This window comes from Dipodomys spectabilis, unplaced genomic scaffold (genome assembly GCF_019054845.1).
Source record: "Dipodomys spectabilis isolate Male_0828 unplaced genomic scaffold, ASM1905484v1 ptg000112l, whole genome shotgun sequence".
In the NCBI taxonomy this organism is placed as follows: domain Eukaryota; kingdom Metazoa; phylum Chordata; class Mammalia; order Rodentia; family Heteromyidae; genus Dipodomys; species Dipodomys spectabilis.
Window position 1 is genome coordinate 2,181,844 of NW_024870789.1, and position 27,840 is coordinate 2,209,683.

General features: G+C 43.8%; 1 protein-coding gene across 1 annotated transcript in view; it reads left to right on the forward strand.

Annotated features, from left to right (window-relative positions):
* Positions 1–27,475, forward strand: part of Tpst1 (tyrosylprotein sulfotransferase 1) — a 43,452-nt gene extending 15,977 nt beyond the window's left edge. The window contains exons 2-6 of the mRNA XM_042688070.1: positions 1,153–2,098; positions 9,090–9,288; positions 22,523–22,573; positions 25,636–25,681; positions 26,924–27,475. Coding sequence (XP_042544004.1) covers positions 1,254–2,098; positions 9,090–9,288; positions 22,523–22,573; positions 25,636–25,653 — 1,113 coding nt within the window. The 5' untranslated portion in view covers positions 1,153–1,253 and the 3' untranslated portion in view covers positions 25,654–25,681; positions 26,924–27,475. The remainder of the gene's footprint in view (positions 1–1,152; positions 2,099–9,089; positions 9,289–22,522; positions 22,574–25,635; positions 25,682–26,923) is intronic.
* Positions 27,476–27,840: the final 365 nt, after the last annotated feature.

Sequence of the window (27,840 nt, forward strand, 5' to 3'; positions counted from 1 at the left end):
TGTTTTCAAGGTCCAAGTCATAGACACATATGCACGAGCACTTGGATTTCAGCCCCTCAGAATTGTATTCTGTCTCTTAGTTATGCTGCATCTTGTCATGACACTGTGTCCTGCTCAGAAGTTCCTATGGCTTAGATTAAACACGCCTTCCTTCCATTTTCTCTGAGGATTTTACAACTCCATTTCATTATGTCCTTTGTCCCTTCTGAGGCCCTGAGCATATTTATTGTCATTGTATATCTGTCCAGAAGACTTTGTTTTCTTTCTTCCTTTCTTTTCTTTTTCTTTTTCCTTTTCATCGGTCGTGGGGCCTGAACTCTGGGCCTGGGTGCTGTCTCTCAACTCTTCAGCTCTAGGCTAGCACTCTACCACTTGAGCCACAGCACCACTTCCAGCTTTTTCTGCTTATGTGGTGCTGAAGACTCAAACCCAGGGCTTCATGCATGCAAAGGCAAGCGCTCTACCACTGAGCCACCTTCCCAGCCCAGACTTTGTTTTCTGAGAGCAGCAGTCACTGTAATGCTGTCCTTTTTGTTTTGTTTTGTTTTTATTTTTACTTTTTTGGTAGTACTGAGGTTTTAAACTCCAGGCTTCACATTTACTAGACAGGTGCTTTATAGCTTGAACCATGCTTCCAACATTTTCTGCTCTAATTATTTTTGAGATAGGGTCATACTTCATGCCCAGGCTGGTCTAGCTGGATCTTCCTCCTATTTATTCTTCTGTAGCTGGGATGACAGGTATGTGTCACTGTACCTACCCTTTTATTGGTTGAGATCTTTCTTCTCCATGCATTGATCAGTTTTGAAGTACCTCCAGTAATAGTGCACACACAGGAGAATTAAACTGTCTATATAGTTAAAAAAAATTTGTTTGTGGGCCTGATATGGTAGTGCACTCCTTTAATCCCATCCTGGGGAGGTTAAGGCAGGATTATGACAAGTTCAAGACTAGCGTTGGTTACAGAGCAAGAACCTGTACTAAAACCGCAAAAAAAAAAAAAAAAAAATGTTTTTCTGATTATATATGACATACTGTGTTCTAGGACTATCAGGGATTCAGCTTCTTCTGTCTAGGTAAAATACAAATGTGTTAACTGAAGGCTAATTTACAAACAATCATGTAATCAAATGGCTTTCTTTTTCCTACTAGATGTTGACCATCTTTCTGAAGTAGAAGCTCCATGGCCTGAACATCTCTTGAAAATTACTTTGAGCAAAATATCTGTTTGTTAACAAGATAACCACATCAAGATGGTTGGAAAACTGAAGCAGAACTTACTACTGGCATGTCTGGTAATTAGTTCTGTGACAGTGTTCTACTTGGGCCAGCATGCCATGGAATGCCATCATCGCATAGAAGAACGTAGCCAGCCAGTCAAATTGGAGAGTGCAAAGACTTCTATGCAAACTGGCCTGGACATCAAAGCCAACAAAACCTTTGCCTATCACAAGGATATGCCTTTAATATTTATTGGAGGTGTGCCTCGGAGTGGAACCACACTCATGAGGGCCATGTTAGATGCACACCCTGACATTCGCTGTGGAGAGGAAACCAGGGTCATTCCTCGAATCCTGGCCCTGAAGCAGATGTGGTCACGGTCCAGCAAAGAGAAGATCCGCTTGGATGAGGCTGGTGTCACCGATGATGTGTTGGATTCTGCCATGCAAGCCTTTTTATTAGAAATCATTGTTAAGCATGGAGAGCCAGCCCCTTATTTATGTAATAAAGATCCCTTTGCCCTGAAATCCCTAACTTACCTTGCTAGGTTATTCCCCAATGCCAAGTTTCTCTTGATGGTCCGAGATGGTCGGGCATCAGTACACTCAATGATTTCTCGGAAAGTGACCATAGCTGGATTTGACCTGAACAGCTACAGGGACTGTTTGACCAAGTGGAACCGTGCCATAGAGACCATGTATAACCAGTGTGTGGAGGTCGGTTACCAGAAATGCATGATGGTTCACTACGAACAACTTGTCCTACATCCTGAGCGGTGGATGAGAACGCTCTTAAAGTTCCTCCACATCCCATGGAACCACTCAGTGTTGCACCATGAAGAGATGATTGGGAAAGCCGGGGGAGTGTCTCTGTCAAAGTGAGTTAAGGCTACACTTTTACTTATACCTTGTATTCACCTACTATCATGTATATGTGTGCATGCATATGGATTTTCTGGCCCACATAACTTCATTGGTGTGGGGTTTTTGTTAGTTCTCTACCAGTTTATTATATCCTTACCAGTTGAGCCACACCTCTACTTTTGATATTTTGCTGGTTAATTGGAGATGAGTCTCTGAATTTTGCTGGCTTTGTACCTTGATCGAATAGCTAGAATAATGGATGTGAACCACTGGGGTGCAGGCTTAGACTGGCATTTTAACTATTACTCTCCATCAGAGCGAGAACTGACACATGAGATGCACTTATCCATTGTAAGAGGACTCTAGGCACTTCTAGGCACCTCCCACCAGGCCCTACCCTTCCAACACTGATAGATTGGGAAACAAATTTCAGCATGAAAACCACATCCTAACCATAACAGCCTCCTTTACTAAACATACAGTGGGAAACAAGCATAAGAAGACAGACATTCTTGAGCAAAGGGGAGGTATTACTGCCTCATGCATTTTTTTTTTTTTTTTTTTTGCCAATCTTGGGGCTTGAACTCAGGGCCTACATGCTATCTCCGAGCTTCTTTGTGCTCAAGGCTAGCACTCTACCACTTGAGCCACAGCTCCACTTCTGGCTTTTTCTGTGTAGTTTATTGGAGGTAAGAGTGTCATGGACATTTCTGCCTTCAAACTGTGATCCTCAGATCTTAGCCTCCTGAGTAGCTAGGATTACAGCCCTAAGCCACTGGTGCCTGGCTTCCCACGCAATTCTTTTTTTTTTTTTTTGTCAGTCGTGGGGCTTGAACTCTGGGCCTGGGCGCTGTCCCTCAGCTCTTCAGCTCAAGGCAAGCGCTCTACCACTTGAGCTACAGCGCCACTTCTGGTTTTCTGGTGGTTTATTGGAGATAGGAGTCTCACGGTCTCTCCTGCCCGGGCTGGCTTTGAACCGCGATCCTCAGATCTCAGCCTCCTGAGTAGCTAGGATTACAGGCGTGAGCCACCAGCGCCGGCCCCCCACGCAATTCTTAAGCCAGCCAAGAGATAGAAGCAACTTGATGAGGGTTCAAGGCCTTGGGATTACACTGTGGTCTCAACCCTTCTAGCTCTGTTCTGCTTGAGTCATTCTTTTTTCATGAAAAGCATTTGCAGCTGTGTGTTTTTATCAGCCTGCTTCCTGCCAATAGAAATTTTGGAATCCAGTTGTCTCTTTTCATTTGGTACTATTTCTTTTTCAGTCCAACCTGACAGTATGGTTACCCATGTGATCTTTTCAGAGTTGCTCCCATTATGTAATAATAGTCACACCTGCAAATCTCAGATAAAGCCCTTTTTACTTGGTTGAGGGACAGTGTCTTAAGCTCCCTCTAGAGGCTCTTTTTAATTAAGAGGCTGTGGGAGGCAGACCTTTACCTTAAAGGACCCTTGTATGACTGGATTACCACAGAACTTGAATTTTGTCAAATTGTCATGATTTTTAAAAAATGATTTGTTACTAATGTAACACATTAATTAATTTCCTAATGTTGATTTACTTCTGAAGTTTTAGGGAAAAAAATTGATCATAATTTACTAATGGGTTTTGGATTTGATATACTTTTTCTTTTTTCATTGCCATACTATGGCTTGAACCAGGCCCTGGGTTTGTTTTTTTTTTTTTTAATTGTGAAAATACTGTACAGAGGGGTTACAATTACTTGGACAAGATAAAGAGTACATTTTTTATCAAGCATTGTAGCCTCCTCCTTTGTTTCCCCTTCCCATCCTCCCCCCTCTCCCCCCTCTACCCCCCCACCCCCCCCCAGGGCCTGGGTTTTATCCCTTAGCTTTTTCCTCTTAGAGAAAGCCATAGCTCCACTTCTGGCTTTTTATTGGTTAAGTGGAGATAAAAGTCTCTTGGATTTGTCTGCCTAGGCTGGTTTTGAACCACAATTTTCAAGTTTCAGACTTGTGGTAGCTAGGATTACAGGTATGAGCCACAAGTGCACAGCTGATAGGGGTTTTGGGGGTAGGCAGAGGCGAAGAAGTCCTAGAACTTGTACTCAGAGCTTGGGTGCTATCTCTGAGCTTCTTTTGCTTAAGGCTAATGCTCTAGGACTTGAGCCACAGCTCTACTTGCAGCTTTTTTGGTAGTTTAATAGAGATAGGAGACTCAAAGACTTTTTTGCCCAGGCTGGCTTCAAACTGATTCTCAAATCTCAGCCTCTTGAGTAGCTAGGATTACAGGTGTACCTAGGATTACAGGTGTGTGTGAGCCATTAGCTCTAGGCTTGCTATACTTGATTTAGGATTCGACTGTTTCACTTATCTGTAATCATTTTTTCCTACAATGATCAGTTTCTTTTTTATGTATTGTACACACACTCCTACACATTACTCAGAGTTTTTTACTCCTATTTGGTGGATTTTTTTTATTGTTTCTCCTCCTCACTTTTGGATCACATTTTCCTAGTTCTCTGGGTTGGAGTATTATTTTCTTTTTGGTCAGTCATGGGGCTTGAACTCTGGGCCCTGGCACTGTCCCTTAGCTCTTCAGCTGAAGGCTAGCACTCTATCACTTGAGCCTCTTCCGGTTTCTGGTGGTTTACTGGAGATAAGAGTTTCGTGGGGGACTGGGAAGGTGGCTCAGTACTAGAGTGCTTGCCTTGCATGCATGAGGCCCTGGGTTCAATTCCTCAGCACCACATAAGCAGAAAAAGCCGGAAATGGCGCTGTGGCTCAAGTGGTAGAGTGCTAGCCTTGAGCTGAATTGCTGAGAGACAGTGCCCAGGCCCAGAGTTCAGGCCCGACAACAGACCAAAAAAAAACGTTTCATGGACTTTCCTGCCCAGGCTGGCTTTGAACCGCGATCTTCAGATCTCAGCCTCCTGAGTAGCTAGGGTTACAGACGTGAGCCACCAGCGCCCGGCCAGTTGGAACATTTTTATGAAGAAATACATCCCTGCCTCTTGTATTTCATTTCTCAGGATTGCCATTAATATAGGAAAGGCATGATAATTCTTGACTCTGTCTTCATTTGCCACCTGTCAACATAATTGATTGCTTCCTTACTCCTTTCCTAAGAGATGAACTCAAGAAGTTTGTATCCATTACAATTAGCTTTTATTCTTTTTCCTCAGATTGGAGATGAACTCCAGGCCTCATGCCTGCCAGAAAGATCATACCACTAGGCGTAGGATCAGCAGGATCTTAATTTTCTTCTTTTACAGAATTATAGCAGCATGTTACCACACCCAGCAGTAATATTATTGAGTTCAGATTTTCCCATTCTATCTACTAGAAACTTCTGCAGAACTTTTGCTGTGACCCTAGTAGTGTCTACTCAAATTCTTGTTATCTGGTGTGACAAGGTATTAATAGCTTGGATCAGCAGTTATTTCTTTAAGATGCATGAGTTTCTTTTAGCAGGAGGTAGAATTTTAAGACCTCTTCTAGCTCATATGTGTTCAATAGTTATGAGCCTTTCTCATAGCTATTGGACATAGCTATATGTGGATATATATGTGTGTGTGTATGTGAGCTTGTGTCTGTATGCGATTCTTCAGTTTATACTGATACATTCAATTCAATTTTTGCAAAATTTATCTTTTTTTTTTTTTTTTTTTGCCAGTCATGGTGCCTGAAATCTGGGCCTGGGCATTGTCCCTCAGCTCTTCAGCTCAAGGCTAGTGCTCTACCACTTGAGCCACAGAGCCACTTCCAGTTTTCTAGTGGTTTATTGGAGATGAGATAGTCTCACAGAGTTTCCTGCCTGGGCTGGCTTTGAACCACAATCCTCAGATCTCAGCCTCCTGAGTAGCTAGGCTTACAGGCGCCTGGCTTCCAAGTCTATTTTTAATTGAAAAACATGTGGGCTGCCTAATTAAGGTTGAATGGCTTCTTGTCCTGCTCACTCAGGGCTGGGAGATGATGAAATCCCAGTTTAATAAGTCCTTGGCCATCATTGGTCCTTGGAGAGTGTTTTCCTCAAAACTGTGAACTTCAGCCAAGAATTTGTTAATTCTACCTTTTGTGTTTCTTTCCCTCTGCTATCCTTATAATCATATGCCCAGAATGTTAATATTATTTGGGGAATTCATTGAAATTATTTCTTAAACATCTACCCTAAGATCTTTTTAATTTAAATTTACTCCATTTTTATTATAAAGGTGCTGAACATTGTGTTGCACATTTTCAGTATGCAATACAGTGCTGTTAATTCCAGTCCTCAAAGATCTCCAAATTAATCATCCTGGGTAAGGTCAAGCTTATGCCCTTTGACCTGTCCCTCCCGATTTCCTCCCTAAACTCCTGGAAATCACAGTCTGCATCTTGTTTCTGTGTGTGTGGCTTCTTCTGGGTAACTCACAAACTAGAGCTGTGGAGTATTTTCCTGTAGATTGTGGCTTTATTTATTTAAAAGTGCCTACCAGGATCAGGCCATGTTCAAGTTTCATCTCTGTGGTCAATGACTTCCTAAAAGTGATGTCTAAAAGCCCTATGGGTCGTCCCCCCCCCCCCCCCCCCAGATCCAGTACAACTAATGCCACAGTTTTATTACCCATTGATACTTAGGTTTTTACAAGTATTTAATAAGTTGTAGACATCTTAAAACACATGCTGTGGATTGCAGAGCCTAAACACTTGCTGTCTAGTCTTTTGCAGAAACAGTTGGCACTCTCTCCAGCAGTTTCTTTAGAAAGTGCCCATGGGAACAATCTTCCTTGAGTTGTAATTTTGACTTTAAAAAAAAAAAAAAAAAAACAGCTGATCTGTATCCTTTATCCTTGAAAGGTGTTTTGCTAGATATAAAATTATTTTCGAGCCGGGTGCTGGTGGCTCACGCCTGTAATCCTAGCTACTCAGGAGGCTGAGATCTGAGGATCGCAGTTCTAAGCCAGCCTGGGCAGGAAAGTCCGTGAGACTCTTATCTCCAATAAACCATTAGAAAACTGGAAATGGCGCTGTGGCTCAAGTGGTAGAGCACTCGCCTTGAGCTGAAGAGCTGAGGAACAGCGCCCAAGCCCAGAGTTCAAGCCCCACGACCTAAAAAAAAAAAAAAAGAATTATTTTCTATATGGTTACTTTTGGTTGTTGTTGATTGTGGGGCTTGACTCAGGGCCTAGACACTGCCCCTGAGCCTCTTTGTGCTCAAGGCTAGCACCCTAACACTTGAGCCACAGCACTACTTCCTGTTTCTGAGTGGTTTATTGGAGATGAGAGTCTCATGGACTTTTCTGCCCCAGCTGGCTTTGAACAGGAATCCTCAGATCTCAGTCTCCTGAGTAGCTAGGATTACAGATGTGAGCCATGGGCATCCAGCTTGCTTACTTTTCTATGTGATAAATAGATCTTTGTGTGTTTGCTGGTCCAGAGGCTTGAACTCAAGGTCTGGGCACTGAGCTTTTGTGCATAAGGCTAGTGCCCAACCACTTGAACCACAGCTCCACTTACGGTTTTTTGGTAGTTAATTGGGGCTAAGAGTCTCATGGACTTTCCTGCCCAAGCTGGCTTTGAATCATGGTCCTTATGGCTCAGCCTCCTATGTAGGTAGGATCACAGGTAGGAGCCACCAACACCAAGCTGGATTGTGAATGTTTCCTTTCTCTCATTCCTTTATTGCAGGTCCATTGTAGCCCTGATGCCTTAATCCAGATGATTTGATTTCCTGTAGTTGGTTCTGTGTATACTTCAGATTTGTGGTTTGGCACATAGCCTGGCTAATACTGAACCTGAAGTGTCTTGGGTGGTTCATTCAGGACTCTGGCACTGACGTTGTTTCTTGAGGTGAAGTGCTATCTCTGTGAGTGCTGCAGAGGAAAGGAACTGGGCCCTTATGACTGAGGAGAGCTTGCAAATGCACAGGTGCCTGCCTTGCTGCATGTAGGCTGTGGGTTTGAAATGCTCCAGTCTGTCTGGCACTTTGTTTTGAGGTTCCTGGGAGCTAGTGGGCGCCAGAATGGTAACTATGGCTAGTTCATATTCATTCCTTAGTGTACATAAAATGATTTGTTGAATAATTTCTGCCTACATTTTTTTTTTACCCGTCCTGGGCCTTGAACTCAGGGTCTGGGCACTATCTCTGAGCTTTTTTTTTGCTCAAGGTTATCACTCTAACACTTGAGCCACGGTTTCACTTCTAGCTTTTTCTGTCTATGTGGTAATGAGGAATCAAACCAGGGCTTCATGCATGCTAGGCAAGCACTCTGCCACTAAGCCACATTCCCAGCCCTGTTGCATAATTTCTGGAAAGACTGGAGGATGTGGGGAGATTTAGTGTGCTTCATTTGCAGGTCATTGTGGAGAGAATAAGAATATGTTATCTGAAACAGGCCTATTTCCCTCTAATAACTATTCTTTTGAAGAAGGGTTGAAAACTGTCCGTAAAGGATCAGATCAGACTTTTTGGCTTTGCAGGCCATATTATTTCTGCAGAGATTGTTGTCGTAGAGCAAAAGCAGTCTCAGTCTGCACAGAAACAAACATCATGACTGTTGTAGTAACACTTTATTTACAATTGATATGGTGGCACCCAACAGTAATCCCTGCACTTGGAAGACCAAGACAGAAGGATCATGAGTAAATTGTGGTTTATAGGTGGCTTGTTTCCCCCCAGTATGTAATTATGAAGATTTCAAACATACACCAGAATTGAAAAACTCTTCCTCAACAGCTCAGTCCTACAATTAACATGATGTTACATTTGCTTTCTCACATACCTTTCTTTCTGTCCCTCCCTCTACTCATCCATCATCCATCAGATCATATTCTTTTTTTTTGGGGGGTGGGGTCAGGTCCTGGGCTTGGTTTTGTCCCTGAGTTTTTGTACTCAAGGCTTGTGCTCTATGTGGAACTATAGCTCCACTTTGGCTTTTATTTTGGAGGGGGGCAGTTAACAATCTGACAATTATATTTTTTAAAGTTATCAAAAAGAATTTTTAATGGTTTTAATGCTCTTTAAAAAAATTAGTAACAATTTCTTGGCATTGTTCTTCTCAGAGTGGAGCGGTCCACAGACCAGGTCATCAAGCCCGTCAACGTGGGAGCGCTTTCCAAGTGGGTGGGGAAGATCCCCGGGGATGTGCTACAAGACATGGCAGTGATCGCCCCCATGCTCGCCAAGCTCGGCTATGACCCGTATGCCAACCCACCCAACTATGGGAAGCCCGACCCCAAGATCCTAGAGAACACCAGACGGGTGAGTGAGGTTCCCAGAGTACCTGCTTAGCTCAGCCTTAGTCTATCTCCTCTTCTAGGACCAGAAGATTATTTAAAATTAGAATAGCTATGCTTGTAGAATGCTCTCTTTTTCAAAGTCTGCGTTGGAAGAATAACTCAGCTCCTGCTAAGAGTTATGGGGTCGCACTGATAGGAACTTGGTGCCCACAGCTGCACCTGTACAAAAACACTAGAGTTGTTAGTGACCTTCTCGTTTCCTCTTTCTTTAAAACTAATGACTGCTTTGGTTAGATGTATCATGTCTTGATCTCTGAAGGCTAGACATTAACTACCTGAGAAGAATGAACAGTTACAATACTGCCCGTCATGGGGGAGAGTTGCTAGTACAGTGAAATTACAGATTTGTTTCTAGTGCATTAAGCTGACAACTTTATAAAATACTACTTCAGAAAGTGCTATAAGCTGAGTGCTGGTGGCTTATGCCTGTAATACTAGCCACTCAGGAGGCTGAGATCTGAGGATCATGCTTCAAAGCCAGCCTTGACAGAAAAATCTTTGAGACTCTTATCTCCAGTTAATCACCAGAAAACCATAAGTAGCACTGTGGATGTAGGTAGTAGAGCACTACCCTTGAGCAAAAGAGCCCAGGACAGTACCACAGCCAACCAAAAAAAAAATGCTGCAAGCTCAAAGAACTAATACAATAAATACCTTATCATCTAGGTTTCCTTCAAGTCAGACTTTTTTTTTCCAGTCCTGGGGCTCGAACTCAGGGCCTGGGCACTAGCCCTTAGCTTCTTTTTGCTCAAGGCTAGTTTTCTACCACTCGAGCCACAATACCACTTCCAGCTTTTTCTGTGTATGTGATGCTGAGGAATTGAATGCTCGGCAAGCACTTTACCATGAAGCCACATTCCTAGACCTTCAAGTCATATCTTATACAGTCAAGTCTTTGTTTTGTTTTTGTTTATTTTTTTTTTTGGGGGGGGGGGTCTGGTCGTGGGGCCTGAACTCTGGGCCTGGGCGCTGTCCCTCAGCACTTCAGCTCAAGGCTAGCGCTCTACCACTTGAGCCACAGTGCCACTTCCGGCTTTTTTTTTTTTTTTGCTTATGTGGTGCTGAGGAATCGAACCCAGGGCCTCATACATGCAAGGCAAGCACTCTTCCACTGAGCCTCCTCCCAGCCCCACTTTTTTTTTTTTTTAAAGCAGGGTCTTCTTGCTTTATAACCTGAGCTGGCCTCATACTTTCGATCCTCTTGCCTCTCTCCCAAGTGCAGGATTACAGGCATGTGCACCATACTTAGTTTATTTTTATTGTGGTAAGACAATGTAAATTGTTTGTAATGTAATGTAATTGGCCATTTTAACATTTTTTAATTTGTTAATTGTTATTATAAAGGTGATGTACAGAGGGGTACCATAACCTAAGTCAGGTAAAGAGTACATTTCTTATACGTTCAATCTCACCCCTTCCCTTGCCAGTTTTAACAGTTTTTAAGTGTATAGTTTAGTAGAGTTAAGTACACAGTGTTTTGTACTTTTACTCCCATTTATCATTGGATTCTCTTCATGATCCCAAACAGAGACACTAGACCCATTAAACCATCATCCCCTGCCCCGGCAGCTATCGTTCTTTCTGCTTTCTGTTAATAGGGGTTTGTTTTGGTCCTAGAGCTTGAGCTCCTCCTGGACACTGCCCTTCAGCTTTTTTTTTTGTAGGTCGTGGGGCTTGAACTCAGGGCCTGAGCACTCCCTGAGCTCTTCTGCTCAAGGCTAGTACTCTGCCACTTTGAGCCATAGTACCACTTCTGGTTTTCTGGTGGCCAATTAGAGATAAGAGTTTCATGAACTTTCCTGCCCAGGCTTACTTTGAATCATGATCCTCAGATCTCAGCCTCCTGAATAGCTAGGATTCCAGGCATGCAGCTTGCCCCTTAATTTTTCACTCCATGTTGGTGCTCTACCATTGAGCCTCAGTTCCACTTCTGGCTTCTTAAAGGTTAATTGTAGATAAGGGTCTTTCCTGCCCCATAACCCTCAGATCTCAACCTTCTGAGTAGCTAGGATTATAGGTATGAGCTACCAGTGCTCAACTTTTTTTTTTCTTCCTGAAATTATAGTTCAGACAGGACAGGGAGTTATTTGATTTCCAAGAATAAAATAGTGTCTCAGCTTTCTCTGGTTCTCCCTTATTTGAGTAGCTGTCCCTCATTCCCACAACCTTATAGTATATAATCTCTTTATCTTTTTTTTTTAATGCTTTCAATTGACAAAAACGTTTATTTCATGATACTTATTCACACTGCTGTTTCTAGAGTGGATAAGTGTACAGAATAAGTGAATGAAGCTCATCACTGTGGGTGCTTCTGATTGTACATTACATACACACAGTTTTGTACCTAACTGATCAAAGGATCTGAGAAATTTTATTTTATATGTATTGGGTCATAGGACTTGAACTTGCAGTCTGGGCACTGTCTCTGAGCTTTTTTTTCACATTAAGGGAAAAACAAACTAGAAAAAAAAAATTGAGCCATACTTCCACTTTGGTTTTCTGGTAGTTATTTGGAGATAAGTCTCATGGACTTTCCTCCCTCAGGCTAGCTTTGAACTATGATTCTCAGATCTCAGCCTCCTGAGCAGCTAGAATTACAGGCATAAACCACCTGCCTGGTTAGGATCTGAGTTATTTTTAAGGTTTCAGATAACTGTTGATAAATTAAAAAAATACTTTTGAACCCTCAGCATAATGGATGTGATGTACTTTAGATTTCTGCTAACTTTAAAAGGTTCCCTTCCATGTAGATTCTTTGGGAATCACGTTCTCTCTTTTTCAGTTCATCATTAGTGCCACTATAAGAAGAGCTGTCTAGTGTAAACCATCATAGATGAAAGCAAATGTTTTATTTTTAAATCATCTATATTTTTATGCTTTTCATATAGTCATGTTTGTTACAAAAATATGAGTTCAAGCCAGTTATTGGTGGCTTATGCCTATAACTGTAGCTACTCAGGAGGCTAAGATCTGAGGATCATGGTTTGAAGCCAGCTTGGGCAGAAAAGTCTCCCTGAGACTTTTATCTCCAATTAACTACTCTGAAGTGGGGCTGTGGCTCAAGTAGTAGAGTGCTAGTGTTGAGCACAAAGAGGCTCAAGGACAGTACCCAGGCCCTGAGTTCAAACTCCACAATTGACCAAAAAAAAAACAAAAAACCAAAAATATGTGTGTGTATGTGTGTGTGTGTGTGTACACACACACACACACACACATACACACACATAAGTTCATCATTGAAAGTTGTTGAGATTGTTTTTGTAAGGGGACAGGGAGAGTGATAAGAAATGAGAGTGATAGACATTGTATGTATGTGTGGAAATGGAACAATGAAATCCCTCTGCATAACCAACATAAGCTAATATATAAGTTCACTATGAAACACTTCCAGCCTTTTGGTAGATTATGAGAGATAAGTCTCATGGACTTCTCTCCCCTGGCTGGCTTCAAAATATTATCCTCAGATCTCAGCCTCCTGAGAAGCTGGAATTACAGGTATGAGCCACCAGCACCTGGCTTTTTAACATTTTTTTTAAGATCACATCTTGAGAATGTCTAAAGCAGATTGCTTCATAGACTGTAGCTTCTAGAAAAGGTGAGTAGCTTTCAGAATAGCCACTGGCTATTCTTGGTCACTAAGCTTTAAAAGGATTACAAAAGGGATTTTTGGGAGTTATGTTCCAGCATCTCTAAATTAAAGTTATAATTTTTTGGGGGGGCGGGGGTCGGGTCGTGGGGCCTGAACTCTGGGCCTGGGTGCTGTCCCTCAGCTCTTCAGCTCAAGGCTAGCACTCTACCACTTGAGCCACAGCGCCACTTCCGGCTTTTTTCTTTTTGCTTATGTGGTGCTGAGGAATCGAACCCAGGGCCTCAGGCATGCAAGGCAAGCGCTCTACCATTGAGCCACCTTCCCAGCCCAATTTTTTAAATGTTAGTACAGGACTTTAAGTCAGGGCCTTATGATGGTGCTCTACCATTTGAATCATGAATCACATCTCTAGTCTGATATCTTGCTGGTTAATTGGAGATGGACTCTCACAGGCTTTTCTGCCCAAACTGAATTTGAACCATGAAAACCAAATGTAAGCTACTAGCATCTGGCTAAGGCTAAACTTTTTTTTTGTACATGTGTGCTGGTCTTGGGGCTTGAACTCAGGGCCTGAGCACTGTCCCTGTATGCTCAAGGTTAGTGTTCTACCACTTGAATGACAAATTCATTTCTGGCTTTTTTGTGTGTATGTGATTCATGAATTCTTCTGCCCTGGCTGGCTTCCAACTGCAATCCACAGATCTCAGCCTTCTGAGTAGCTAGGAGTACAGCTGTGAGGTTATAGTTCTTTTTTTTTTTTTTGGTTGGTCATATGGCTTGAACTCTGGGCCTGGGCGCTGTCCCTCAGCTCTTCAGCTCAAGGCTAGCACTCTACCACTTTAGCCACAGCACCACTTTGTTTTCTGAGTGATTTATTGGAGATAAGAGTCTCACAGGGCTGGGAATGTGGCTCAGTGGTAGAGCGCTTGCCTTGCATGCATGAGGCCCTGGGTTCAATTCCTCAGCACCACATAAGCAAAAAGAAAAAGGCCAGAAGTGGTGCTGTGGCTCAAGTGGTAGAGTGTTAGCCTTAAGGTGAAGAGCTGAGGGACAGCGCCCAGGCCCAAAGTTCAGGCCCCATGACCGGAACCAAAAAAAAAAAAAAAGTCTCACAGACTTTCCTGCCCAGCTGCCAAGCTGGCTTTGAACCGTGATCCTCAGATCTCAGCTCCTGAGTAGCTAGCATTACAGGCGTGAGCCACCACCGCCCAGCTAAAATCAACATATTCTTTTATTTTTTTTTGTCAGTCATGGGGCTTGAACTCTGGGCTTGGGCGCTATCCCTCAGCTCTTCAGCTCTAGGCGAGCACTCTATCACTTAAGCCACAGTGCCACTTCCAGTTTTCTGGAGTTTTATTGGAGATAAGAGTCCCACGGACTTTACTGCTCTTGGCTTTGCACCTCGATATTCAGATCTCAGCTTCCTGAGTAGCTAGGATTACAGGCATGAGCCACCAGCGCCCAGCATGTAATATAAATACTTCTATAACTAGCTGTGTCTTGATGATGATAATGGTGATAGGTCATAGGTAGATAGTGGATGATTAATAAATAGTTATTTTATGACACCTTCTAGACAATAATGTCTGGATTGTATTCTCTGAGAGAAAAAAGGATCCAGATCTCAAGAACTAAAGATAAGGGCTGGGAATGTGATTTAGTGGTAGAGTGCTTGCCTGGCATGGATGAAGCCTTGGATTTGATTCCTCAGTACCAGAATAACAGAAAAGGCCAAAGTGGTAGAGTGCTAGCCTTTAGCAAAAGAAGCTTAGGGACAGTGCCCAGGGTCTGAGTTCAAGTCCCAGGCTGGCAAAGAGAGACAGACAGAGAGAAAGAAAGAGAGAGAGAGAGAGAGAACTGAGGGTAGGGTGAGGCATGGTAACACATGCCTGAACCCCAGCTATTTGGGGAGCTGAGGTTGGAAAGATCAGTTTAAGACCAGCCTGGACAAAGTAAGACCTCATCTCAACAAATAAGCTAGGTCTGGTGGTTCACTTCTGAAATCACAGCTATGTGGAAGGCATAGGTAGGAAGATTGTGGCTGGAGGCCTGCTCTAGACAAAAATAACTGAAGCAAAAAATAACTGAGGACATGACTCAAATGGATGAGCTCAAGGCTCTGAGTTCAAATCCCAGAATTTTTTTTTGTTTTTTGTTTTGTTGGTTTGTTTTTTTGTCAGTCGTGGGGCTTGAATGCTGTCCCTGCACTCTTCATCTCACGGAGAGCGCTCTACTGCTTAAGCCACAGCGCCACTTCCAGTTTCCGAGTGGTTTATAGGAGATAAGAGTCTCACGGACTTTCCTGCCTGGGCTGGCTTTGAATTGTGATCCTCAGATCTCAGCCTCCTGAGTAGCTAGGATTATAGGCATGAACCACCAGTGCCTGGCTGTGAAGTACTTTTAAAACTAAAAGCCACCTGTTAATGCTATCTCCAGATAATACCATTCTTAGTGTTTTAATGCACTCTTCTTCTCTGCCTTTAGTTAAACAAAAGTAAGGCTGCATAAGTTACCATTCCACCTTTATACACACAATTTTGTATCCAACCTTTAAGCAGTTTCCTGTTGTGGACATGCTTTTTAAACAGGTTTTTTTTTTGTTTTGTTTTTTTGGTCCGGTCGTGGGGGCTGAACTCTGGGCCTGGGCGCTGTCCCTCAGCTCTTCAGCTCAAGGCTAGCGCTCTACCACTTGAGCCACAGCACCACTTCTGGCTTTTTCTGCTTATGTGGTGCTGAGGAATCGAACCCAGGGCCTCAGGCATGCAAGGCAAGCTCTCTACCACTGAGCCACCTTCCTAGCTCTTTAAACAGGTTTTTAAACATTATTTATAGTTGTGTAATATGTCATCATAGGAGTCATTTTAAATCCTCCCTGAAACACAATAGTGAATGAACCGAAGATACTACCCCTACAGGCTATTATGTAATTTTCTACTGTTTTTCTCGTTACAATTTCTCTGACAAACTGCATTTTACACATCTATATTAAATTTTCATTGAGGTTACACTAACCTAAGAGTGGCTAAATCAAGGCAAAATAGCTGAGATTATTTTTTATTTTTGTTGGCCATGGGGCTTGAACTCTAGGCTTGGGTGCTGTCTCTGTGCTCTTCAGCTGTAGCTCTACCGCTTTAGCCACAGTGCCACTTCCATAGCTGAGATTTTTTAAAACTTTATATTATTTTATTGTTATTAAGGAGTTGTACAGAGGAGTTACAATTTCATAACTCAGGTAATGAATATAGTTCTTCTTGGATGGTGTCAGGCCTTCCTTAGCTTTCTCCCAGTAGCTAAGATTTTTTTAAAGGTACTTGATATATGTTGTTAATTTGAAAAGGAGAAAAGAGTTTAAACTTCTAGCATAATGGAAGTATTTCTTTATAATTTTAATTGATTTTATTGATTAATATAATAGAATATTTTCAGGGTTGGAGGTATGGGTCAATTGGTACAGCACTAGTCACTGAGCAAAAGTATCAGTTATTGAGTTCAAGTTCCAGTCTCAGACCAAAAAATATTTTCTACCTATTAGTTACATGTGCATATATATTCATTTATGAGGTGCCTCTTATATTTCTAAAGTGGTTCATATTAGCCAGGCACAGGTGGCTCATGCCTGGAATCCTTACTACTCAGGAGGCCAAGATCTGAAGATTGCAGTTCAAAGCCAGCCTGGGTAAGAAAGTTTGTGAGACTGTTATCTACAATTACCTTATCTTCAAAAAGCTGGAAATGGCGGTGTGCCTCCAGTAGTAGAGTGCTTAGCCTTGAACAAAAAGCCTCAGTGTCAGCACTCACAAGCCCCATGACAAAACCAAACCAAAAAGTTTCATAGGTATTAAGGTTTTATGAGGCACAGTTTGTTGAGGAACAGACTTCTGTCTAGCACCCTGCTTCCACAGTCCTTGTGATCTCTGGAATTGGTAATTCGTGGCTTTCTTCTTTGCCCAATACTGAAAGGGTTTTTGTAGAAACCAAGATACATGTATAAGTAATGTTTTGGGGTTTCCCAGAACAGTAGAAGTTATAGTTTTCTTACATGCAAGTTGGCTTGGCTGGATTGTTCTTGGCTTGCCTTAGTGCTAGGTTGGGAAGAATGCTGTGGTTGAATCCATGTGACTGAAGAATTTGTTTCATACACATTTGTGGCTTTTGAAAGGGTTTCAGAGTACACACTGGGAAGAAATACTTCTCTTTTTGTCTCTATCTCTAAAGTGACCATTTTGAGGAAGACAAGATAAAATGTGAACCACAAATCTGTTTTCTGAGCCCTTGTAGTAATACAGAAAAGCTGGTAGTGTTCCTAGATCTCTTTCACTGTGGGTCTGTTTAACTCCAAACTTTTACATCTTGCAAGCTGTCACCTGTAATCTCTTAGGTGCTAATATACCCAGCATGGTAAAGCTACAAGGAGGTTTTTTTTTTGTTTTCTTTTTTATCAGAGCAGGGCGCAGTGTGGCTGGGGAAGCTGTTCCCTTATTTGTAAGGTAGAAATAGGGGGAAAAAAATCAGATTTTTGACTGGGACTACTGCATTTGAGTTTCTTGGCCTAAAAATGCTATTTTTTAATACAATTCTGGGCAGTGATGTCTGAGTCAGCAGATTTGAGGGACTTGTTGCCCAATTCTAATTAGAACACCATGTGCTTCACATGGAAGTGGAATTCTAACATGCTCCATACCCTTCTCCACCATAGACTCGAATCCCCAGAGCTTGGGGTTTTATTGCAGGCTCCTCCCTCCTCCTGGAGACCTTAACCTATTCCCACTTAGGAATGTTGTTGATGAATGGTCTCATGAAACTTGTGGCTCTACTTCAGACTCAGACAGGTATGCAGAGCAGGATTCACAGTCTCAGTAGATCACGGACAGGACCCACTGATGAAGGCTGATCCCGTTCCTCCACTCATTGGGCTTCTATTGCAGCCTGTTTGCTGATAAAATGGCTGTGATTTCCCAGTGGTCTCGTTCCTGAGTCCCCGTTCATTATTTCCAACTCCTTCTGTGTTTCTCCACGTGGCGCTACAAGTAACCTTAAATTCAATTTCCAAAACAAAATTCCTTATCCAAGCTTGTTCCAAGAGGCAAATGCTAAAATTGTTCAATGAACTGAGCAGGAATCTAGAATGGGGTGGGAATGAGGTTGTGGTTACATGTGCTTGTAGGCAGGATCTGTGAACAAGAGAAGAGTCAGAGCACAAAAGCCAAGCCCAGAAACACTTCAAAGACCGGTTTGGTAAAAGTGGTCTTTTACCACTGTCCATGCCCAGAGTTCAAGCTCCACAACTGACAAAAAAAAAAAAAAAGTGAAGTGTGAGGACTGGGGCTGTAGCTCGGCAGTGGAGCTCTAGCATGTTTGAGCTCCTGGGTTCCATCTCTGTCGCCTCAAAAATATAAATCCACAGGGCTGGGAATGTGGCTCAGTAGTGGAGTGCTTGTCTAGCATGCATGAAGCCCTGGGTTTGATTCCTCAGTATCACATAAGCAGAAAAAGCCAGAGTGGCACTGTGGCTCCTGTGGTACAGTGCTAGGCTTGAGCAAAAGAAGCTGAGGGACAGTGCCCAGGCCCTAAGTTCAAACCCCAGGACTGGATATATATATCCACAAACCTGAAAGAGAAAGCTGAAGCCAGGTGCTGGTGGCTCACACCTTAATCCTAGATACTCCAGAGGCTAAGATCTGAGGATCTCAGTTCAAAGCCAGCTCAGGCAGGAAAGTCTGTGAGACTCTTATCTCCAATAAACCATTAGAAAACCGGAAGTAGCACTGTGGCTCAAGTGGTAGAGAGCTCACCTTGAGCTGAAGAGCTCAGGGAAAGTGCCCAAGCCCAGAGTTCAAGCCCCACACCGACCAAAAAAATAAGTAAATAAATAAATAAAAATAAATTATTGGGGCTGGAAGTGGTAGAGTGCTTGCCTTGCATGCATGAGGCCCTGGGTTCAATTCCTCAGCACTACATAAGCAGAAAAAGCCGGAAGTGGCACTGTGGCTCAGGTGGTAGAGTACTAGTCTTGAGCTGAACTGCTGAGAGACAGTGCCCAGGCCCAGAGTTCAGGCCTCACAAACAACCAAAAAATTTTTTTTTGTTTGAGTTACTGAGGAATCAAACCTGGGCCTCATGCATGGTTGGCATGTACTCTACCACACTAAGCCACATTCCCTGCCAGAGGAGTTCCCAGATTGGCATTTACTTTTCAATATTTGGAGTCTTTAGAGACTAGTTACCTTCCTTTTTTTTTTTTTTTTTTTTTTGGTCGGTTTTGGGCTTGAACTCAGAATCTGGGTTGTGTCCCTGAGCTTCTTATGCTCAAGGCTAGCACTCTACCACTTGAAGCCACAGGGTGACTTCTGGCTTTTTCTGTTTATGTGGTACTGAGGAATCAAACCCAGGGCTTCATGTGTGCTGTGCAAGCACTCTACCAGCCTACGATGAGTCTAAAGGAAGGGCTGGGAAGGTGGCTCAGTGGTAGAGTGCTTGCCTTGCATGCATGAGGCCCTGGGTTTGATTCCTCAGCACCACATAAGCAGAAAAGACCAGAAGTGGAGCTGTGGCTCAAAGTGGTAGAGCGCTAGCCTTGAGCTGAAGAGCTGAGGGACAGTGCCCAGGCCCAGAGTTCAGGCCCCACGACTGGCCAAAAAAAAAAAAAAAGCTGTGTATATATGACCATATAAGCTGATACTAAATGAAATGAACCCCAAGATAGGGACACAAGAGATTTTATCTTTTTTTGCTGTTCTTTTTAATGTACTATGTGATTTTATTTTTGTTTCTTTGTATGTTCTTCCCTCATGGTATAACCCCTGTTGTCACTGTATTTGATTCTAGTGTCCTACATCTTGTATATACATTTTTCTAAGTTGGGGAGGGAAAGGGAAATAACAAAATGCTGAAATAAGCATACAGGATGACCCATTGAACAATGAGATGTACAAGACACTATGTTGAAAATGAACTTTACAACTTTGAGGGAGGGAGGACTTGGGGAGGTAGGGAGGAAAGGGATGGTAGGGGAAAAACAAAGGAGGGGGTAATAATGTTCGATAGGAAATGGACTTATCTTGTTAATGTAACTGTAACCCCTCTGTACAGTATCTTTAAATAAAAAATATATATTAATTTTTTTTAAAAAAAGACTTTCCTGCCTGGGTTGGCTTTGAACCATAATCCTCAGATCTCAGCCTCCTGAGTTGCTAGGATTACAGGCATGAGCCACCAGCACCCGGCTAGCCATGTTTTGATAGTATTCATTCTTTCTGAAGTGAGGTGATCACTCACAGTGGATTTGATTAGCTTTTACTGATGTTGAACCTTTTTTTCATGTCCGTTTTGAGCATTTGCATGTCTTGAGTGATGTTTATTTAGATCTAATGCCCAGGCAACTTTTTTTCTCAGGAAAGTAAAGTTCTGCTGCTACTTTCTTATATTTACACTGCTTTCTGAAGCAGGAAGAACTTTGTAGTTTATACTTGCTCTACAGTCCCAACTTAATTCACCTTCTGCCCAACTGTACCCAATAGTCTTTCCACTGGAACATTTCTTTTTATTAAGAACATTTTTGGCATAGAATATCATGCTTCTGAGCTGATTAATCTGTTTTTCTTCTTCATACAAGAAGTATGGACATTTGGCACATTGTTTCTGCATTGTACAAGACTGTTGAACTTTCCAAGAACCCTGTCTAAGATTTTCACAGCTGCCAAAATATTTAAAGTCAAATGAGACTATGTAAACATGCATGTTATCAGCTGTTCTGCAACATTTGTGTTGTAGAGATAATGAGTCTCTACTAAACCACAAAAGCCCAGAAGGATTAAAGGATGTGATAATGTGGGATTCCTTTCTCTATTACCATTTCTGGCAGAGGTTGTGTTCTCTCTGGTTAAGTGTGAGACTATCATAACTCCTCAAGGGGCAATGCTCATGACCTTATTAAAAGTAAGGAATTGTATTACTAAATAAACAAGAGCAGACCAAGTGTGGACTAATGATGAAAGTCTGTCAGGAATTAGGAGTTATAATGAATTGAATTCTATTCAGAATTATGATTAGCCCAATTCTGTACACATGACTGTAATTGAGAGGAAGGAATCAAGAATCATATTGGACCTTTTAGTGTTTTTGCAGAAAGAAGGGGAAGGATTTGAGTTTACAGTGCATTTTGAACTCCTGACCTTTGGTTGAACCTTTAGAGTTAAAAAATATGTGCCAGGTGCTGATGGCTCATGCCTGTAATCCTAGCTACTCAGGAGGCTGAGATCTGAGGATTGAGGTTCAAAGGCAGCCTGGACAGGAAAGTCCCATTAACTACCAGAAAACCAGAAGTGGCACTGTGGCTCAAGTGGTAGAGTGCAAGCCTTGAGCTGAAGAGCTCAGGGACAGCACCCAGGCCCAGAGTTCAAGACCCATAACCACCACCACCAACAATAAAAGTACAGGTCTGGGGCTGTAGCTTAGTGGTAGAGTACTTCCTTAACCTGCATACCACCCTGGGTTTAGTGTCTGGCACCACACAAACATGCACAAATTTCAATACATATGTAAGCTGGGTGCCGGTAGCTCATGTCTGTAATCCTAGCTATTCAAGAGGCTGAGATCTGAGGATTGCAGTTCAAAGCCAGCCCAGGCAGGAAAGTCTGTGAGACTCTTATGTCCAATTAACCACCAGAAAACCAGAAGTGGTGCTGTGGCTCAAGTGGTAGAGCACTTGCCTTGAGCTGAAGAGCTGAGGGACATCACCCAGGCCCAGAGTACAAGCCCCCACGACGGACCAAATCAAACAAAAAAAATTGTATCTTGAAAATAACCAACCAGGCCCTAGTGGCTCACACCTGTCATCCTAGCTATTCAGGAGGCTGAGATCTGAAGATAATTGGTTCAAAGCCAGTCAGGGCAAGAAGTCTGTGAAACTCCAATAACTACTCAGTAAATGCTGAAAGGTAGAGCTAGTTCCCTAGGCACAACTTGGATCCAAAATATATCTGTTTGGGGCAGCTTAGTCTTTTCCTGCAGTTCTTTTGAAGTCCTAGCTCCCAACTTGCTCCATTAGAAGACTCTGCCCATATTTTAGGTATTTGTTACATCATTCTGTTCAGGACAGAACTCCAATTAACCACCAAAAATCCAGAAGTGGAAATGTGGCTCAAGTGGTAGAGCACCAGCCTTGAGTGAAAAAGCTAAGGGAGAGTTCCCAGGTCCAGTATTATGTGTGCCTATGCACATGCACGCACACATGCACGCGCGCAAACACACACACACACAGAAGACAAGAATCAGCTAATATTCAAATCATCTTGGGAATCAGACATAAGCAGAGGAAATGAAGTTCAGTTATATCAAGGGTTCTAATGTTAGAGAATTCAAAATGTAACCAGGAGCTTGTTCCCAAACAGCATGGGTTCTGTAAGATTGTGTGAGAGATGCTGTCCCAGGTTGGCTTTCTCTCAGGAGAATGTCTGGGTTAGCCTGGCCCAGAGGCTCACTCAGCTGCAGGGCACAGGCACAGACTTCCCTCCATCCATCCAGACTCCAAATACCCAGCCCCACACTGTCCTGAACTGCTGACCATGTACCTACTTCCTTCCTCTCATACTTGCTTTGCTTTTTCCAGGTCTACAAAGGAGAGTTTCAGCTACCTGATTTTCTTAAGGAAAAACCCCAGGTACTATATATGAAATCTGCTGCTTCCTCTTGTTTTGTAAGAGATGGGCTTCCAGAAAGGCAACTTTTTTTTTTTAAAGAGATAGGACATTCAAAAGATAAAACAGAGGGTTGGGAATGTGGCTTAGGGTAGAGTGCTTGCTTAGCATGCATGAAGCCCTGGGTTCGATTCCTCAGTACCACAATAACAGCCAGAAGTGTCGCTGTGATTCAAGTGGTAGAGTGCTAGCCTTGATCAAAAGAAGCTCAGGAATAGTGCCCAGGCCCTGAGTTCAGCCCCAGGACTGACAAAAAAATGATGACAATAGGTGTTGTGGGGCAGAGGTTGGCATGTGGTATCACTGCCATGATAATTTAACAGTCCTCATCTCAGAGAGCTCAGTGTCTTCCCAAGTTAGGCAGGTGGCCTGCTGTTAACTGAGTGCCCATTGCTATGCGTCACTCATGAACCACACAGGAGTTCATATGGGTCAGTGTGCCTTGGTGTCTCCTCCCAGCCTCCTGATAATCTACTTTGTAATAAAGTATGGGCACCCTCTGTGCTCTTCTACATTCTTTTTACTTTTATTTTTTGGTTGTAGGGCTTGAACTTGGGGTTTGAACACTGTCCCTGCACTCCTTTTGCTCAAGGCTAGTGCTCTACTACTTGAGCCCCAGTGCCATTTCCAATCTCATGGGCAGAAAAGCCCAATTAGCCACCAAACAGCTGGAAAACACACACACACCCATACTAATGCAGAGGTATATCTGAAAGTCACCTGTTGCACCAATATCAATGAGCTGCCTTCTCTAGGAGAAGCTGTGGCTCATCCAGAGATGAAGGTTCTTCCAAGCTGACCATTGTGTAATGACTACCATCAGTAGCTGATAAATATTACTCAGAGAATTTATAAGGCATATTCTTACTTGCATAGACTTAGGAGTCATTCATCAGTTTCACTCATTAAAAATGTTTTCAGCCAGATGCCGGTGGCTCATGCCTGTAATCCTAGCTACTCAGGAGGCTGAGATCTAAGGATCGCAGTTCAAAGCCAGCCTGGGCAGGAAAAGTCTGTGAGACTATCTCTAATTAACCACCAGAAAAACTGGAAGTGGCACTGTGGCTCAAGTGGTAGAGTACTAGCCTTGAGCTGAAGAGCTGAGTTCATGCTCTGGGACTGGAAAAAAAAAATTTGCAGATGAGAAATCAGAATAGATCTTCAGGATTAAGAATAGAAGGGCAGCTGGGCGCCAGTGGCTCATGCCTGTAATCCTAGCTATTCAGGAGGCTGAGATCTGAGGATCATGGTTGAAAGCCAGCCCGGGCAAGAAAGTCCATGAGACTCTTACCTCCAGTAAACTTCTAGAAAACCAGAAGTGGCGCTGTAGCTCAAGTGGTAGAGCGCTATCCTTGAGCTGAAGAGCTGAGGGACAGCGCCTAGGCCAGAGTTCAAGCCTCAGGACTGCCAAAAAAAAAAAGAATAGCAGGGCACAGGTCCCCTGTCTGTTACTCACACAGGCTTGGAAGCCAGAGCCAGAGAATAAACCCAGATAGTGTACTAAGGAACACCAAACCCTAAGGCTGGTATGCATAGGTCTGAAGGAGTCAAAGATGGAATTTGAGACTAAAACAAAAAGGTTCAGGGCTTATCAGAGATTCCAGTGATTTCCAGGAGGAATGTAGACTGTGAAAGACAAGACAGTGATGTTCCCACAGGTGAGGAGTGCCTTCATAACCTAACAAGGAAAAGTTTCCACAGTAGAATTGAGACTATTTTCCTGTTAAAAATCATAAAAAGAGCCAGCTGCCAGTAGCTCATGCCTGTAATCATATCTACTCAGGAGGTTGAGATCTGAGGATTATTGTTGGAAGCCAGCCAGGGCAGAAAAGTCCATGAGACTCTAATTTCCAGTTAACTACCAAAAAGCCAGAAGTGGACCTGTGGCTTCAGTAGTAGAGTATTAGCCTTGTGCACAAAAGCTCAGGGACAATGCCCAGGCCCTGAGTATAGGCCCAAGGACTGGCACAAAAAAATTTTTTTTAAGTCATAAGTAACTAGAAAGGGGCTGGGAAGGTGGCTTATGGTAGAGTGCTTGCCTAGCATGCATGAAGTTTGATTCCTCGGTTGATTCCTCAGTACCACATAAACAGAAAAAGCCAGAAGTGGTGCTATGGCTCAAGTGGTAGAGTGCTAGCCTTGAACAAAAAAAGAAGCTCAGGGACAGTGCCCAGCCCTGAATTCAGGCCCTAAGACTGGCAAAAAATAAATAAAGACTAGAAAAGTGAACCTTATATTGGAGAAAACATTTGAACAAAGGATCTAGCTGTAGAATATAGAGTTTCAACAAATCAATAAGAAAAGGATGACCTGAAATTAGAAGTCTTGGCAGGCTGTTTGCAACCCTTACTGTGTTTAGCTTTTAGCATCTCCACTGCTCCTCCATGCACACATACATAGATTTAGAAAAGGTTCTGTAAAGGAAGGTGGTGGAACTTAGAACTGTAAACACCTAGACTGTCATAGACTTGTGGTTAGCCAGTGCCAGACCTGCACATACAGCTTTATTATAATAGGCGCAGATCAGGACTGGCCAAAGAAGGGTCACCAAGGCCTGGGGAGAGGGGTCTCTGGGCACAGAGCCACTGTGCCCCTCTCCCTATGGAATCACCCTTCCAGACATCTGTGGGTTCATTGGCTGGGAAGTACCCCTGAGCCTCAGTACCCAGATTTCTCCTGGAGGCTTATCCATGTAGCCTGGTGGTCAGGCTGAGTCAAAGCCCCAACTGTGATCTTCCAGGTGACCTGTCCTCATTCCAAGTCACCTCAACTGTTTGCGTACTCAGTATGACCCAGGGGCTCCTGCATGACCAGAACCATTATCAGGAAATGTCAGAGGGTTTAGTGTCCCTCCTTGGAACCAAGGGAGAAACCTGCTGTCCTTCATTTTTATGACAGTTTCAGGCTGCGGTCCCTTGCAAGTCTGAGTCGAGCCTGCCAGCTGGCCTGATGTGTCAGTGGGAACTGTCAGTTCTCATGCTGACAGCTTCAAGGACTTTACAATATCTTTTGTTTCCTCCAACAGACAGAGCAAGTGGAGTAGCTTGGCCAAGGCCTCTTTCACTCCTGAGGTAAGGCTTGGCAGATGCCAGGATATCAGCTCATTTGTGGGGGCAAAGCTGCCTGCTGAACCCACAGTTATGGTCTGAGTGAGATGTTGTGGATGCCTTTCATTGTTTGGGGCTTGAAAAGCTTTCCTAAAAATCTCGTAGTTTAAGCCAGGCGCTAGTGGCTCATGCCTGTAATCCTAGCTACTCAGGAGGCTGAGATCTGAGGATCATGGTTCAAATCCAGCCTGGGCAGGAAAGTCTGTGAGACTCTTATCTCCAATAAACCACCAGAAAACCCAAAGTGGTGCTGTGGCTCAAAGTGGTATAACACTAGCCTTGAGCTGAAGAGCTGAGGGACAGCACCCAGGCCCAGAGTTCAAGCCCCATGACCCACCCAACCCACCCTACCTCCCTCCCCCCCAAAAAAAAGAAAGAAAATCTCCTAGTTTTTCTCATAGTTTTGTTTGCTGAGTTTTATGTAATAACCATGCACAAGGTGCACACTCCATGCCAGGCATAAATACAAAGCAATATGTTGTGATGTATAAAATGTACAATAAGACACCTTAATTGATTCAGTTCTCAGAGCACTTGGCACACAGGTCTTAATATTCCCATCGTACTGGATGAGAAAACTGAAGCTGAGTAGCTCGAGTGAGATTTTTACACTTTGCTGTCTTCATGGGGTCTAAACATAAGCAGCAACACACTGCTGTGTCATGTCAAAGTCATGATATCACTAATAGAATTAATAGTACTGTGGGCCTTGGGGCCGAAGAGAATGTGGAGTGTTCAGCTGCCCTCTGCTGAGTGCATGCATGTGTGCGTGATGGCTGTCATTAGGCCTTGGGAAATTTGCTTTTAACATAGGGAGGTGTGGCCCTACTGCACCAGCATGCACGGTGATCAGCTTCCTTGGGCACTCTGTATGTCCACTGCTCCCAGCTGCCCGCTGCTCCACACGGTGCTAGGTCTTCCTCTGGGCCAAGCTGGGGGGAACCTGGGGACGTGTGACCCTGTCTGTCCTTCCAGGAGACTCAGCACCCTCCTTTTAGTGCCACGAGTTTGACACTCCACACTGCAGCTGCCGCAGGTATAGCCTGAAGCACCCAGTGCATCCCAGACTACTCTCAGCTCAGTGGCTCCCAGGGCTCCCAGCCTCCTCCTGCCTGGCTGCCTGGCACCTGCCTGAGGAGGTGGCTGAGGTGCAGGCTGAGCGGGCCATGACTCATGTGGTAACCACGTTCTGTCTGTTTGTCCTAGGAGACCCCTGCTGCCTGTGAGTGGAAGGGACTTTGCAGCGCCAGCCGTCCTCTCAGGAGCACCCCGTGGGTGCGCATGCCTGCGTGCCTGCCTGCGTGCGAGTGTGCTAGCAGCCTGGTTCTCATACCTGGCCCCTGGTGACCTGATTCATGCTCCCAGTGATCTCACAGTCCTGTGCTGGGAGCATCATCACGGCGGTCCTTCCTCCTCCTCCTCCTCCTTTTCCTCCTGCTCCTGCTCTTGCTCCTCCTCTTCGTCCTCCTCCTCGTCTTCCTCTTCCTCCTCCGGCCCCGGACCTGCCTCTGGAGCTCAAACGTGGCGCTCCGCGGGCAGAGCCAGCCACCTCACTCGGAATAGGTTGTCTGTGCGTGTCCCAGTGTTTTGTAGAACACGTGTGCCTGTTTTAAGTGTACCGATGTGGATACTATTAAGTACCTTAATTATTTAAATAATTCATTGTATTGTTTCTGAGAAGGTGGGAAATGACAGTATACATTTACAACTCAATGACTTTTGTATTTTATTTTTCAAAATAAAAGCTTTAAATGTGAAGCACTCCAGTAGCTCATGTTTGCTCAGGTTGTGGTTTCAGGGCCACACAAGACCCACGACACTGCGCTCCTGCCCATGGCTCCTGCAGACCCCCGCATCTTTCTGCAGTGTGTCTGTGAGAACCTGCTGCCTCCAGGCTCCAGGGTGCCTATGCCCAGCTCTTTGCAGGCCACCTGCACACCGACCTCTCCCCACGATGTCTTTCCACCTTTCCTTGCCTGGTAGCTGCCCTCTTGTTCTCTGGCCTTGTAGTTCTTCCAGAGTCCTCTTCCTGGCCTCCTGCCCTGCCTCTACATACCATACCCTAGCTCTGACTCTTGTTGTTGACTCCTACCTGCAGGACAGGCGCTGTGTCCTTTGCTGTC